Source organism: Papio anubis, chromosome 18, assembly GCF_008728515.1.
Source record: "Papio anubis isolate 15944 chromosome 18, Panubis1.0, whole genome shotgun sequence".
In the NCBI taxonomy this organism is placed as follows: Eukaryota; Metazoa; Chordata; class Mammalia; order Primates; family Cercopithecidae; genus Papio; species Papio anubis.
This window is the reverse complement of record NC_044993.1, coordinates 23,090,965-23,105,856: the sequence shown is the minus strand read 5'-3', so window position 1 is coordinate 23,105,856 and position 14,892 is coordinate 23,090,965. Positions and strand designations below refer to the sequence as shown.

General features: G+C 39.5%; 1 protein-coding gene across 2 annotated transcripts in view; it reads right to left on the bottom strand.

Annotated features, from left to right (window-relative positions):
- The window catches only part of NAE1 (NEDD8 activating enzyme E1 subunit 1), a 29,606-nt gene that overhangs the window by 1,595 nt on the left and 13,119 nt on the right, over positions 1-14,892 (bottom strand). For both annotated transcript variants that reach the window (XM_003916997.4, XM_009196600.3), the window contains 12 exons: positions 14,276-14,385; positions 13,175-13,237; positions 12,713-12,776; positions 12,318-12,409; positions 9,509-9,568; positions 9,285-9,418; positions 6,483-6,558; positions 6,162-6,201; positions 4,781-4,867; positions 4,311-4,403; positions 1,377-1,491; positions 1,242-1,291 (listed from right to left, as the gene is read on the bottom strand). In XM_003916997.4, coding sequence (XP_003917046.1) covers positions 1,242-1,291; positions 1,377-1,491; positions 4,311-4,403; positions 4,781-4,867; positions 6,162-6,201; positions 6,483-6,558; positions 9,285-9,418; positions 9,509-9,568; positions 12,318-12,409; positions 12,713-12,776; positions 13,175-13,237; positions 14,276-14,385 — 984 coding nt within the window. The remainder of the gene's footprint in view (positions 1-1,241; positions 1,292-1,376; positions 1,492-4,310; positions 4,404-4,780; positions 4,868-6,161; positions 6,202-6,482; positions 6,559-9,284; positions 9,419-9,508; positions 9,569-12,317; positions 12,410-12,712; positions 12,777-13,174; positions 13,238-14,275; positions 14,386-14,892) is intronic.

The window sequence follows — 14,892 nt, the reverse complement described above, 5'->3', positions numbered from 1 at the left end:
ACATTTTGAACACTTCAAATATTAATCAAACCTAAATCTGCCTTTAAAACATTCAACATCTAGAAGGAAAATGCCACAAGCAAATAGCTCATATTTTTTTGAGGGGTGTTACAGACTGAATGGTTCGTTTCCCCCTCAAATTCATGTTGAAATCCTAACCCCCAGTGTAATTGTATGAGGATAGGGCTTTTGGTAGGTGATTAGGTCAAGAGCGTAAACCTTCATGAATAGGATTAGTGCCCTAATAAGAGACCCCAGAGACTTCTCTTGCCATTTTTTTTTTTCACCATGTGAGAACACAGAAGAGAGAGCTGTCTATGAACAGGAAATGGGCACTCACCAGACCTGACCATGCTGGCACCCTGATCCCAGACTTCTAGCCTCCAGAACTCTGTGACACATTTTTGTTGTTTATAAGTCTATGATATTCTGTTACAGCAGCCCAAAGTGACTAAGACAAGGGGGAAGTAGAGTGAGGGAGGGAAGTAAGGGAGCTTCTATGAAAGACATGTCATTTTTGAGTTGGGTCTTGTGGAACATGTAGGTTTTGGACATGCAGAAAAACATATTTTTAAGGCAAATAGGTCCAGAGGAGCAAAGATCTAGGAGCAGGAAATCAAAGGGCATGCCTGGGAGGAAAGCAAGTAATATGATAAAATCAAGGCTAGAAAGGCTGAGTGGAACTAAAACACAGGGATTTTTAACATCAAGCCAAGGTCCCTGGACTTGCTTGAAGGACTGTCGTAGAGTGTATGTGTATTGGTGGGGCAGGCGGTTAGTAAAAGGACACAATCAGAGCTATGCTTTAGAGGGATTAATGACTCTTTAAGGAGTTTAAGTTGGATGGCAGTGGGAGAGATGGAAGGCAGGGAGACCAGTATAGAGGCAACTGAATAAGTATCCTAACCTGGGCAACATAGTGGAGCCCTGTCTCTACAAAAAATTGAAAAATTAGTCAGGCTCGCTGGCACATGCCTGTAGTCCCAGCTATTCAGGAGGCAGAGGCGAGAGATCACTTGAGCCCAGGAGTTGAGGTTGCAGCGAGCTATGATGGCATCAATACACTCCAACCTGGGCAAAACAGTGAGACTGTGTCTCAAAAAAAAAAAAAAAAAAAAAAGAAATATAACATCCTGCTTCACTGACCTCCCTAATTAAAATAGCTAGACGACACAACTTCGTATTAAAATAGTAACTGTACTACGTAACAACAGGTGAGTCTTCTCATATATGGAACTCACCCCCCAAGAACGCAGCAATGGTATGTGGCTCAGCAGCTCCATATCGGCAACTAGAGGAGATCACAGAGACATGAATTTTGATTAGCCTTACGACAGGTGTGGAATCATCTCCTAGATACCCTAAAAAATACTCACAATTCATGGACATAATCATCTTTCACCATTACAGATAAACCATATTCCTGAAGGAAGCCAGTGAGACAAGACTTCAACTTTCCTATATCTTCTTCAACTTGATAGTTAGATACCCCTAAAAATAAAAGTTAGTTTTCATTAAAATAAATGTGATCGAAAATTAATGGCCAATTCCTTTATTTAATCTAGTTTCAGATATTCTAGTCAAAATATGTATGAAACTGAAGAACAAAAATAACAAAGTATGAGACCAATATTTGCAAATATCACAAACCTATAATCAGAGACCAACTAAAACCTAGTAAAAATTTGAATTTAATTAAATCTTTGTTAATTGCATCATACTCACTGTCTAGAAGAGCATCTGGCACACAGTGCTTAATAATTATTTGATAGAAGAACTTAATGAATGAGAAAGTAATGTCCTACTTATACCCTTTATAAAAGTTATTCTCCAATTCTAAAAGACTAAATGATAAATGACACTGAGGACATAAAGCTATTAATAATAGGTAACTTTTTTTTTCTTTTGAGAGAGAATCTTGCTGTCACCTAGGCTAAAGTGCAGTGGTGCAGTCTCGGCTCACTGCAACCTCTGCCTCCCGGGTTCAAATGATTCTCATGCCTCAGCCTCCCAAGAAGCTGGGACTACAGGAGTGCGCCACCACACAGCTAATTTTTTCTATTTTTAGTTTCAGTGTTTGCTACACTGGTCTCGAACTCCTGGCCTCAAGTGATCCACCCACCTTGGCCTCCCAAAGTGCTGGGATTACAGGCATGAGCCACCATGTCTCGCCAATAATAGGTCACATTTATTGAGCATTAACAGATGCTAGACACTGTTCGAAGGACCTTATATATATATTAATTGAATGCTCAAAACAGTCCTATGAAGTAGATATCGTTATCTCCATTCATAGAAGAGAAAACTAAGGCACAGAAAGATTAAGTTACTTAGCGCATAAGTGATGCTGTATGACTTCCAACCTGGGTCATAAAAAGCCCTGTAACTTCCACTTGGGTTTTTTTGAATGGTAACTGCAGAAGCCAACTGAGATGCTAAAAGGAAGTCCAAGCTAGCCACCTGAAGAGTGATACCTGACCAGCCCCCAGCTATTCCCACTGTTCTGACTAAGGGGCTAGTTACATGAGTAAAAATGTCTTCTTGCATGTCTAACTCAGTCAGTTAAGCCTTCAGAATGACTCCACCCCCAGGCATCAAGCAACTGCATGCCTCCTCAAGGAGAACTGCCTGAAACCAGGCAATCCACAAAATCACGACACTATTTATTGTTTTAAACCACTAAGTTTTGAAGTGGTTTGTTATGCAATAGATAACTGAAATTAAATTCTAATCAAATAATACAAATAAAGCAATACATATTTGGTGTTTATTCTTTTTTGTTTCTTCTAGTTAGCTTGCTCATGAGGGCTATAAACTCTGGGCCAGGCACAGTGGCTCATGCCTGTAATCCCTGCACTTTGGGAGGCCAAGGCAGGAGGATCACTTGAGGTCAGGAGTTCAAGACCAGCCTGGCTAACATGGTGAAACCCTGTCTCTACTAAAAATACAAAAATTAGCCAGGCGAGGTGGTGGGCGCCTATAATCCCAGCACTCAGGAGGCTGAGGCAGAAAAATTGTTTAAACCCAGGAGGCGGAGGTTGCAGTGAGCTGAGATCCCATCACTGCACTCCAGGCTGGGCAACAGAGAGAGACTCCATCTCAGAGGAAAAAAAAAAAAAAAACACTATAAACTCTGGAGACACACTGCATCAGATGGAGCAGCAGGTTTTATGATACTCCTAGAATGTGTTGCTATGCAATAATCCTGCACAATTAAAATTATCATCCCGAAGAGAAATATTCTGAGCAACCTCAGATCTTTGAGATTATGCCAATTCTCCAATGACTACATTCACTGAAGAGAAAAAGTAGATACTAAACAAACAAATTCCTACATCTTCAGAGTTCTTGAGTTCAGAAATTACTAGCATACTTTTTTTTTTTTTGAGACAGAGTCTCACCACAGTCACCCAGGCTGGAGTGCAGTGGCACAATCACAACTCACTGTAGCCCCAACTTCCCAGGCTCAGGTGATCCTCCCACCTCACCCTCCCGAGTAGCTGAGTCTACAAGTGCACACCACCATGTCTGGCTAATTTTTTGTATCTTCAGTAGAGATGGGGTTCCACCATGTTGCCCATGCTGGTCTCCAACTCCTGGGCTCAAGCAATCCGCCTGAATCAGTCTCCCAAAGTGCTGGCATTACAGGTGTGAGCCACCATACTATGCCTGGCCAGCATATTTCTCGTGGCTTTCCTATTCCACTAAATTAAACTCAGTGCGAGTCTTAGTAGCAAACTATGGAGAATGACAGAAAAAAGTTTTCTTCTATATATATATTCAACCAACATTCCCCTATAATAGTTTAGAATCGAACACTATTTTGCAAATAAACTTAAAAAACAAAAGGTGGCCGGGCGTGGTGGCTCACGCCTGTAATCCCAGCACTTTGGGAGGCCGAGACGGGCGGATCACAAGGTCAGGAGATCGAGACCATCCTGGCTAACACGGTGAAACCCCGTCTCTACTAAAAAATACAAAAAACTAGCCGGGCGAGGTGGCGGGCGCCTGTAGTCCCAGCTACTCGGGAGGCTGAGGCAGGAGAATGGCGTGAACCCGGGAGGCGGAGCTTGCAGTGAGCTGAGATCCGGCCACTGCACTCCAGCCTGGGTGACAGAGCGAGACTCCGTCTCCAAAAAAAAAAAAAAAAAAAAAACCAAAAGGTATTTCCTCACTGGGGAACGTTTGGGGTGTAATCTGTTTACAATGTGAAATTCAAGCAACACTATTATAAATACCCTGAGAACACTTTCAATTTAAATGTTTTATTGAAGATTTATTATATCTGGTAATTCAATTGCTATTCTTACCTGGATATCTACCATGTTGTTTATTAAATCTATCAACAGCCCGTAACATTAAGTACAACACTATTTCATTATCTGGATTGTCCATGCTAGAAACTGAAAGGAAAAAAATTTCAGTTTAATTTGATTAATTTGCAATATAATAAATAATAAAGGGCTGAATTTACTATATACTTGAGTTTCAGGACTATTAGTTGGAGTCACACAATCTCTACTAAAGTAGTAACATACTGACTTTAACTCATACATATTATACAATGGACTCTGTGACCTAAATATGACTTTATACATACATTAAGTTTCATATAATATATACATAAATTATAATTACTTAGATAAGCTTAGAATAAAATTAGAATATGAATATTTACATTCTCTTTTATATCATCACCATATACTCAACACTATTTTACGCAAAATATTTATATCATTTAATTAAAATTAACCCAGAATCAGAAGGCTATTATACTTACTAATTTCATCCTTGTTAATTGTATCCAAACCATATTCTTCTGCTAAGGATCGACATCTTACCACTCGAAGAAATGCAGAATTGCTGCCTGAACAGAAGAAAGATATTCTGGAAGTAATGACTGTGACAGGTGAATATTATGAATCACAGGTGACTTTAAGAACAGAGAATTATGTGTATACCTTTCTCAGACATGAGAATGTGAAGAAATGTTTTGTCCTTGGCTCTAATAGCAGAGAAAGCACTAGAACACAAATCACCTTAAATTCACATCCCTGGCACTACAACCAGTTCAGAAGCGAGTAAGGTGATGGCCTCTCTGAACCTCAGTTTTCAAGCGTAAAATGGGGATGATACTGTTTACCTTTGAGAATTGTTCTATAGATTAAATGTGACACCTTGTATAAAGTGCATCTCTAGCACAATGCCTGATATGGCTCTACCAATAATAGTTTTCATCATTATTATGGATAAGTAGTCCTAAAAGAGAGAGGTTTATGAATTGTACTCTTGATATATGTAATGACTTTTTTTAAGCTTTGTATTATTGAAATTTCCAAAAATGCCCCAAAGTAGAAGAGAATAATCAATGTTCAAGTACCTAGCATCAAACTTTCGATCTAGTAGTATATAATCTAATACAGCAAATGCTAATTCAAGATTAGTCTAATAGAACAAACCAGGTGCAAGATTAGTTGTGGCAGAAAACATTAAAACTGAGCCTAAACAGACATTGTGGAGAAGTCATAAAATGGAAAGCTTGGATAAATCTATTTTAAGGATGGGGAGCTTGCAAAATATAAACTTCCACAGGACGTAGGAGCAGTAGCTACAGGGAGAAATCTTCAGATGGCATGCACAACAGATTGAGTATTTTGAAACTGACTCTTAAATAAAAGAAAATGCTTTTGGCCTACTGAGGAGTTACTGAGAGACTCCTACGAACCTAACCACTCTGAAATTAGATGGCAAAATTCGTAACTCCATTACAGTCATTTAACACAGATCAAAATGAGTATTTAAACCAATATTGTCAATGTACACGTGACTCAAGATTTCACACCCAAAGTCTTCAGACAAAAAAATTTCCTAAATTACTTAATATTTAAAAACTGAAAATACTGTATTAATGGCAATTTTCAATTAACTGACCAGCATGCCTTTTTAGCATTGCCACAGATAAACATGCTCTACCTCTGATTCAGTCTTAAAACACTCTCCATTTATTATGGGAGGAAAAAAAAAAAAACCTTACCCAATAATTATCTATATCACTGAGGCCATGGAACACTTAAAATTTCAACCATTCAAAATACCTGGGAACATTCCCTGTGGCACATTTCCATCAAGCAAAATAAGGAAATTAATTCAAGGGGACTTACAGAGTAATTTTAATTCTTTCTCTGAAATGGACTCTGGTGCCTGTAAAGAGATAAATACAGATTCTGTTCCAGTTTAAAAGACAAGATTAACAAAGGGTGCGGCACAAAGCCAATCACTGTGAGATGGGGAGGCTTTCTCCAAGAGCTGGGAGAGCACTTTAAAAATATCTTGTTTCCTTATCACAAACTCTCCCATTAGGCAGGCAAACGAGAGCTCCCCCTAAATAAGCAGAGCTAGTGCCACACCCTCTGTCTCTAAACCCTTTCTGGCTGGAGTTATGTGCTCAGGCCTGTATGGGCACAGTGTGCCCAGCAGCTTACCTGGCCAATGGACTGCAGCAATTTGGCAACATGATTACCCACAGCGGCAGCATCCTTCTTTGCTTTTTCACGGTAACTGAAAAAGAACAAAAAGCAATTATTAACAAATTTTTAAATTAGCAAAATTTAAATTGTTACCATGAACAAAAAATTTATTTCCTTTTCATGAAAAAACACAGGCCTGACAATGTATGAAATGTGAAAATGCCAGGGAAATGCTATCAACAGCACCTATGAGTAGCTGGTAATCTTTCCAGTGTTAGTGACAGACTCTCAGTGCCCACTAAAACCCAGGGTCCCTCTAACAGCACCCAACTTAAAAACTGCCCTCCTAGAGGGATCTATGATTTAGGCTCTGTGACAGAGGACCTAAAAAATACGTTACTGAAGAACATGACTTATCTCCTGGAAGTCAAGTCCAAGGAAAGTTAAATACATTAAGACTGTTCATCTCCAGTGTAAAACTTTTGTTTTTGTTTTTTGAGACAGGATCTCGCTCTGCCGCCCAGGCTGGAGTGCAGTGGTGCAATCCTGGCTCAATGCAGCCTCAACTTCCCACACTCATATGATCCTCCCACCTCAGTCTCCCAGGTAGCTGGAAATTCAGGCGCACGCTACCACACCCGACTAATTTTTGTCTTTTTGTACAGACGGAGTTTCACCATGTTGCCCAGGCTGGTCTCGAACTCCTGGGTTCAAGTGATTTAAAAACTGAAAATACTGTATTCATGACAATTTTCAATTAACTGACCTTCATACTTTTTTAGCATTGCCACAGATAAACATGCTGTACCTCTGATTGTTTTAAAATACTCCCCATTTATTATGAGAGGGAAAAAAAACCCTTATCCAATAATTATCTATACTACTGAGACCATGGAAAACGTAAAATTTCAATCATTTAAAATACCTGTGAACATCCCCTGTGGCACATTTCACCATCTGCTTTGGCCTCCCAAAGTGCTGGGAATACAGGTGTGAGCCCCTGCACCCGGCCATAAAACTTCTTTAGGTCTATTTACCTTTCACCCTCTAAAAATCATTAGTGTTCAGGCTGACTACCTCCCACGTAAGGTCATACTTCTTTCTACCCTCAATTGACCTTCCCCAAGTTTTAAGTAGTTGAACTCTTAGGCTAGGACAACAAACCAAGATTCTTTCAATGGTGACATGATAAAGAGTGCAATCTGTCTGGGGAACAGAGATCATCTCTATGTGACATTACTTGGCCCCCAAAGAAACCAAGCCAGCAGACCTGGATTCTTTGCACCATGCCCTAACTATATGAGGGTAATATTCATTGAGATCCATCCCTATGATAGTCTATCTGGGTTCAGGCTAGTGATACCTGGATAGCAAGGTGTCTAGTTATAGACTATAAATTATGAAACATTAAGATAAAAAATTCATCAAACACGTCATGGTTTTAAGTTACAAATAGAAGGCAGTATAGGGCCATGGCTAAGAATACAGGCTCTGGTACTGGGTTTTCTGGGGTTCAAATCTTGGTTCTGCCATTTACCAGCTATCTGATCTTGTATAAGTAACCTTTTCAATACCTTAGTTTCTTCAAGTGTAAAATGGGGACGATAACAGTATCTCTCTCTCTCATAAGGTTGTTGTGAACCTTGTGTGTATATTAAATTACTTAATACACATAGTTCATAGCACAGAGTTAAGTGACCAAATATTAAGTTTATCATGAGGTAGGGAAAAAAAAAAACTCTGCCTCCTAGGGATATGTGGTAATTCTGTATTTCCCATTCAATTTTGCTTTGAGCCTAAAAAGAATCATCCCTAAGTTGTTTGTTTGTTTTTTTTGAGGTGGAATTTTGCTGTCGCCAGGCTGGAGTGCAGTGGTGCGATCTCAGCTCACTGCAACCTCCACCTCCTGGGTTCAAGCGATTCCCCTGCCTCAGCCTCCCGAATAGCTGGGACTACAGGCACGCACCACCACGCCTGGTTAATTTTTTGTATTTTTTTTTAGTAGAGACAGGGCTTCACCATGTTGGCCAGGATGGTCTTGATCTCCTGACCTCATGATCCGCCCGCCCGGCCTAAGTTTCTTTTTTATTTTTGAGACAGAGTCTCACTTTGTTACCCAGGTTGGAGTGCAGTGACATGATCTCGGCTCACCGCAAGCTCCACCTCTCAGGTTCACGCTATTCTCCTGCCTCAGCCTCCCAAGTAGCTGGGACTACAGGCGCCCGCCACCACTCCCAGCTAATTTTTTTGGATTTTTAGTAGAGACGGGTTTTCCCATGTTAGACAGGATAGTCTTAATCTCCTGACCTTGTGATCCGCCCACCTCAGCCTCCCAAAGTGCTGGGATTACAGGCATGAGCCACTGCGCCCAGCCTGGCCTAAGTTCTTTAGCTTATTTTTACTTATTTATTTATTTGAAACAGGGTCTTGCTCTGTCACCCAGGCTGAAGTGAAGTGGCATGATCATGGCTCACTGCAGTCTCAAACTCCTGAGCTCAAGAGATCCTTCTGCCTCAGCCTCCCGAGTAGTTGAGATTAAAGGCACATGCTACCATGCCCACCTAATTTTTCAATTTGTAGAGACGGAAGTCTCACTGTTGCCCAGGATGGTCTCAAACTCCTGGACTCAAGCAATTCTCCCACCTTGGCCTCCCAAAGTGTTGGGATTACAGGCATGAGCCACTGCAGCTGGCCTAGTTTATTTATAAGCAATGAGGTTATAATAAACTTTCATTTGATTTCTGATAGGATGATAAAACGTTTATCTCTAATATAATCAGACTTTGTATACTACATAGTTTGAAAACAGTGACATACACGTTTTGCAGTTTTATATATTTGCCTGAATCTGCAATCATATCAGGGATTGTGCCTCGAACAGGTAAATTTCCTTGACCCTCTTTGGCCACAAATTCCTTTAAGGCACGAGCTAAAATCCAAAATGATGGAGTCTAAAAGAATAAGAAAAAATTAACATTAAGCGGCGTTTTACTTTGACCCAAAGGTTTAGACAGCAATGTTTTTACTTTTGTTGTTGTTACCTGTTTGGTGATATTTACGCAGCGATCATCATTAAATATATCTTCAATACTGCTTGGGATCTAACAAAGGAACATGAAACATTTACTTACACAGTATTAAGAATTTGCCCATCTTTATTTTCAGTGCTATTTCTTCAGACATATTCTTTGAATTCTCAAATTGTAATCAAATACAAACTTCTGATTTGTTTATAATTTTATTTAGAATCAGTACCATATGAAGATTTGATGGGGAAAGAAAGAATGGAAGAAAGACCTCTCCTGCCCACTGTTGCTAGCATTTAATACCTATTCTCTTATACCATAAATGGGGTAAAGAAGGGGCCCCAGTAAATGATTTTATATAGTTAAATCTGAAGACAAAACAGATTATAGACTTGTAGTATTCCATGATTTTCCATCTTGTCAAAAATTGGAAACCCTTGCACCCTAATTAGTGACCACTGAGACAACCACTCTGAAAAAAACTAAAACTATAAAGTAATTTCATTGCTAGCAAGATCTTCATACATTAATCAAGAGTATAAAGCCAAGCACGATGGCTCGCACCTATAATCCCAGCATTTAGGAGGCCAAGGTGGGAGGGTCACATGAGCCCAGGAGTTCGAGATCAACCTAAACAAAACAGGGAGACCCTGCCTATACAAAATGTAAAAGTAAATTAGCTAGGCATGGTGGCACATGCTTGTGGTCCCAGCTACTTGGGAGGCTGAGGTGGGAGGATCACTTGAACCCAGGAGGTCAAGGCTGCAGTGAGCAGTCATTGCATCACTGCACTCTACCCTGGGCAACAATGTGAGACCCTGTCTCAAAAAAAAAAAAAAGTATACAAATCATAGGCTTTAATTCTACTGTTGCATGGAAAAATGAAATGTCTCAGTGGTACCTCCTAACTGGTCTCTCTGCTTCCATTCCCAGTCCCCTCAATTCTGTTCTCCTCACCAAAGCCAGAATGGTCTTTTAGAATATAAAGCAGCTCACTCCACTTCCCTGATCGAAATGCTTAAATAGCCTGCAAGACCTTTATGATCTGGTCCTTTCTGCCTCTCCAAACTCAAATCCTTCCTACCACCTTCCCCCCTTTTTCACTTCACTCCAATCACACTGACTTGCTTACTGATGCTTGAACAAAAGTCAAGCTTCCTCCCACTTCTTTGCACATGTGCTTCCTCCAACTGAAAAGCTCTTCCCCCAGACCTCTGCATGTCACTTCACTCAGGCTTCTGCTTAAACGTCTCTTGAAAAGTCTCCCTGGCTCCCTATCTAAAATTGTCTCTCAACCCCAGATTCCCTTGTCCCCAACATGCTCTCTGCCCCTTTGTTCTGCTGTAATTTTGTTCATAGCACCTGGTGCATTTTTATCTGTTTATTTAACTTACTGTCCCCCAACTATTGAACCTTTTCTTTTCAACTGTGGTTTTATATTCAGTGAAATACAGAGATTTTAAATGTCCAATTCAATGCATTTTGATAACTATATATACATATTTTTAACCATAACCCCAATTAAAACAGAAAATTTTCATCACCCCAAAAAAGTGATTCACAAAGCACATACTTTTATGGACACAGGGTCTCATATCATTGCCTAGGCTGCAATGCAGTGGCACAATCATGGCTCACTGCAGCCTCAACCTCCAGGGCTCAAGCGATCCTCCCACCATCTTAGGGTTCAGAGTAGCTGAGACTATAGGTGCATGCCACCACACCCATCTAATTTTTAAATTTTTTGTATAGACCGTATCTCCCTATGTTGTTCAGGCTGGTCTTGAACTGGGCTCAAGCAATTTTTCTGCCCTGGCCTCCCAAAGTGTCGGGATTACAGGTGTGAGCCACCACACCTGGCCGGCAACCACTTTTTTTTTTTTTTTTTTTTTGAGACAGAGTCTCACTCTTGTTGCCCAGGCTGGAGTACACTGGCAAGATCTCAGCTCACTGCAACCTCTGTCTCTCAAGTAGCTGGGATTACAGGTGCCCACCACCATGCCCAGCTAATTTTTTGTATTTTTAGTAGAGACGCAGTTTCGCTATGTTGGCCAGGCTCGTCTCAAACCCCTGATCTCAGGTGGTCCGCCCGCCTCAGCCTCCCATGTTGGCCAGGCTGGTCTTGGACTCCTGACCTCATGTGATCTGCCCTCCTCGGCCTCCCAAACGTGTTGGGATTACAGGTGTGAGCCACCGCGCCTGGCCCCAGCCAGCACACACTTTTAATCACTAAGCAATGCTGCCTTGTTGTCTCCAAAAAGTTGGTAATAATATCTTACTTGCCTCCTAACTTGAAAGGCAGCATATTTGCTGTTTTAAGTTGCAAGAAAATTCTAACTTAAACTACCAGGTATTATTCCAAAGCTCCCCAAAAACTTCAATGGTCATACTTCAACAACTAAGCCATAACAAAACCAAAGGCACCTGAGGCGGAGTCTTACTCTGTTGCCCAGGCTGGAGTGCAGTGGTGTAATCTTGGCTCACTGTAACGTCTGCCTCCTGGGTTCAAGTGATTCTCCTGCCTCAGCCTCCCGAGTAGCTGGGGTTACAGGTATGTTCCACCATGCCCGGCTAATTTTTGTATTTTTAGTAGAGACGCGGTTTCGCTATGTTGGCCAGGCTCGTCTCAAACTCCTGATCTCAGGTGGTCCGCCCACCTCAGCCTCCCAAAGTGCTAGGATGAACCACCATGCCCGGCCCTCTATTTATTTCTAACTATACATTTAGAAAATATGAACTTAAATCATTGTAATCAACCATTTAATAGTGAAGGACTCTAGAAAACACCTTGTTCATGTGAATCCCTCAGCAACTCTTTCATTACCTGAGTTGTATTTAGTGCTGTGTTCACATTTTTAATGGCTTCTTCAAAATTCTCTTCATCTTCTGGAGCCCCATTTTCATTCTTTAGAATTCCTATTTTAATGGGAAATTGTTAGCAAACAACAGCCCTTTTCTTTTCACTCTTCTGTTCCCCCATTATAAAAATAACCTTGTCAGATTCTGCAGCATATTGAATCTTAAGAAGAAATATGGCTTATCATTAGTCCTTAAAACTATACAAGGCGTGGCTTCTTAACTTCTCCAGAGGGAAAGTGAAATAAAAGCTCATGATGATATCATCTGACAAAGGTGTCAACAGAAATCCAATAAGCACTTGCCTCTAGCAATTTGCTTTTCAAGCTTTATATAGTATTTAATCATATCCCATAATATTACCTTGTCTAATCAAATCTCTGAAGTCTTCTTTTTCTTTATATGTTTTAGGTATTCGTCCATTTGTCTAAATTGGTTAAAAATTTTAAAAATCTAGTTATTAAAAACTCAAAATACAGAAATTGAAAGTCTACAGTGTCCCCCATTCTCTACCTAAGATTTCATCAACAAATATATTTCTCTGTGAAATCAGAGGCTCACTTGATAGAAAACAGACACTGTGACCATTTATCTACATTCATTCCCCCTGCCAGTTTCATAACGACATTCATCAAATTTCATTTTGTTAATTAAAATTATCAGGATCAAAAGATGAACTGCTGGATTTAAATTTAAAAGCATCCATTTGCCCTACCATACAAGCCCATAAGGAAAAAAATTAATCTCCCATTCCCCATCAAGGAAATCCTTTATAAGAAACTGAAAATACAGTTGCATATGAAATTTTTTTTTAAAAGGACATACTTCACTATACCACTGTGCTAAATATTTAGCTATGATCACAATCCATGGAGTATGGCTGTGGTCCTAAAAATGAGAGACAAATAAAAGAAAATATTGGTATTATTAATTCTTCACTGTACCATCTCGTTTTCAACAAATTCAACAATATTTATGATCTCCTAATATATGCAGAGTAATGAATAGAGGAAAATGAACTGAGTTAATAAAAACTGCTTTACAAATTCTTCTAGAGGTAGATACCTAGTATGTCACGTATATACTATGATTGTCCCCCTTATACCAGCAAAACAGTCTCAGAGACTGCCACCCAAAAACACAGCTCAAATCTCAATTTCAGACACCAATCCTAAAGAAAGGAGGATCTTTTCTGTTTTCTGATGAACCAAATAAACAACTGCATGTTAATTAATATGGAAGTAGGCAAAAATACATATATTCTTTAAATTATATTTTTATGTCATTATTTCTATTTGTTTAGAAAAAGGCCATAAAGAGGACTTCTTGGAATTTTTTTGTTTCTGTTTTCTGTTTGAAAATTTTTTATTTTCAATTTTTGTGGGTACTTAGGTATATATATTTATGGGGTACATGCTTTGATACAGGTATGCAATGTGAAGCACATCATGGAGAGGGGTATCTGTATAGCATTTATCCCCTCAAGCGTTTATCCTTTATGTTACAAATAATCCAATTAAACTCTTAATTATTTTAAAACCTATAACTAAGTTGTCATTATTAACCATAGTCACCTTGTTGTGCTTTCAAGGAGTAAGTCTTATTCATTCTTTCCAATTATTTTTTTGGTACCCATTAACCATCCCCATCTCCCCACCTGGAATAGGTTAATGTCTAATTTCTTGACCTGGGTAGTGATTACACAGATGTTCAGTATACATACTTTTCTTCAATAAAAAAGTTTTTTAATTTTGGAGAAAAATTAATATGTTGAAAACAAGGTAAAATATTGTTATTGGGTAATCTGGATGACAGGAATATGGAGGTTTATAGGATTTTCCCACTTTGGTGTAATTCAAAAACCTTAGGTTAAAAAAAAAATGTTTTAGGTCTATCTGTAAATGTAAGGTCACACACACTACCAACCTTTTTTTCCATATGATCCAAATCATAGGACTGAAAATGTTCTCTCAGTTCAGGAAATGGCTTATCTAGTCGTAGATCCTCTAATGCATTATCTGGATGAGATTCTATTACTGTGAAACAAAGAATTCAAAAGGATAAATTTAATACTTAAAAAAAAAAAGAGAGAGATAGGATCTTGCTGTATTACCCAGGCTAAAGTGCAGTGGCACAACCATAGCTCACTGCTGAAACTCCTGGGCTGAAGGATCCTCCCGCCTCAGCCTCCTGAGAAGGTGGGACTACAGTCTCGTGTCACTGTGCCCAACTAATTTTTTAATTTTTTTGTAGAGATGGGGTCTCACTATGTCACCCAGGCTAGTCTCAAACTCCTGGATTCAAGGGCTCCTCCTGTCTCGGCCTTCCAAAGTTCTTGGATTACAGGTGTGAGCCACCGTGCCCAGCTCAAAAGATAAACTTAATTCTTTGGCAATACTGATGACAATACACTGAATTATAGAAACTTACAAAATCTTTAATTTTTAAATGGGTACAGGGCCCACAGGTTTTTTCACTGTTTTATTAAGGTATGATTTACACATAGTAAAATGCACAAATCTTAAGTCAACTATAAAGTTTTA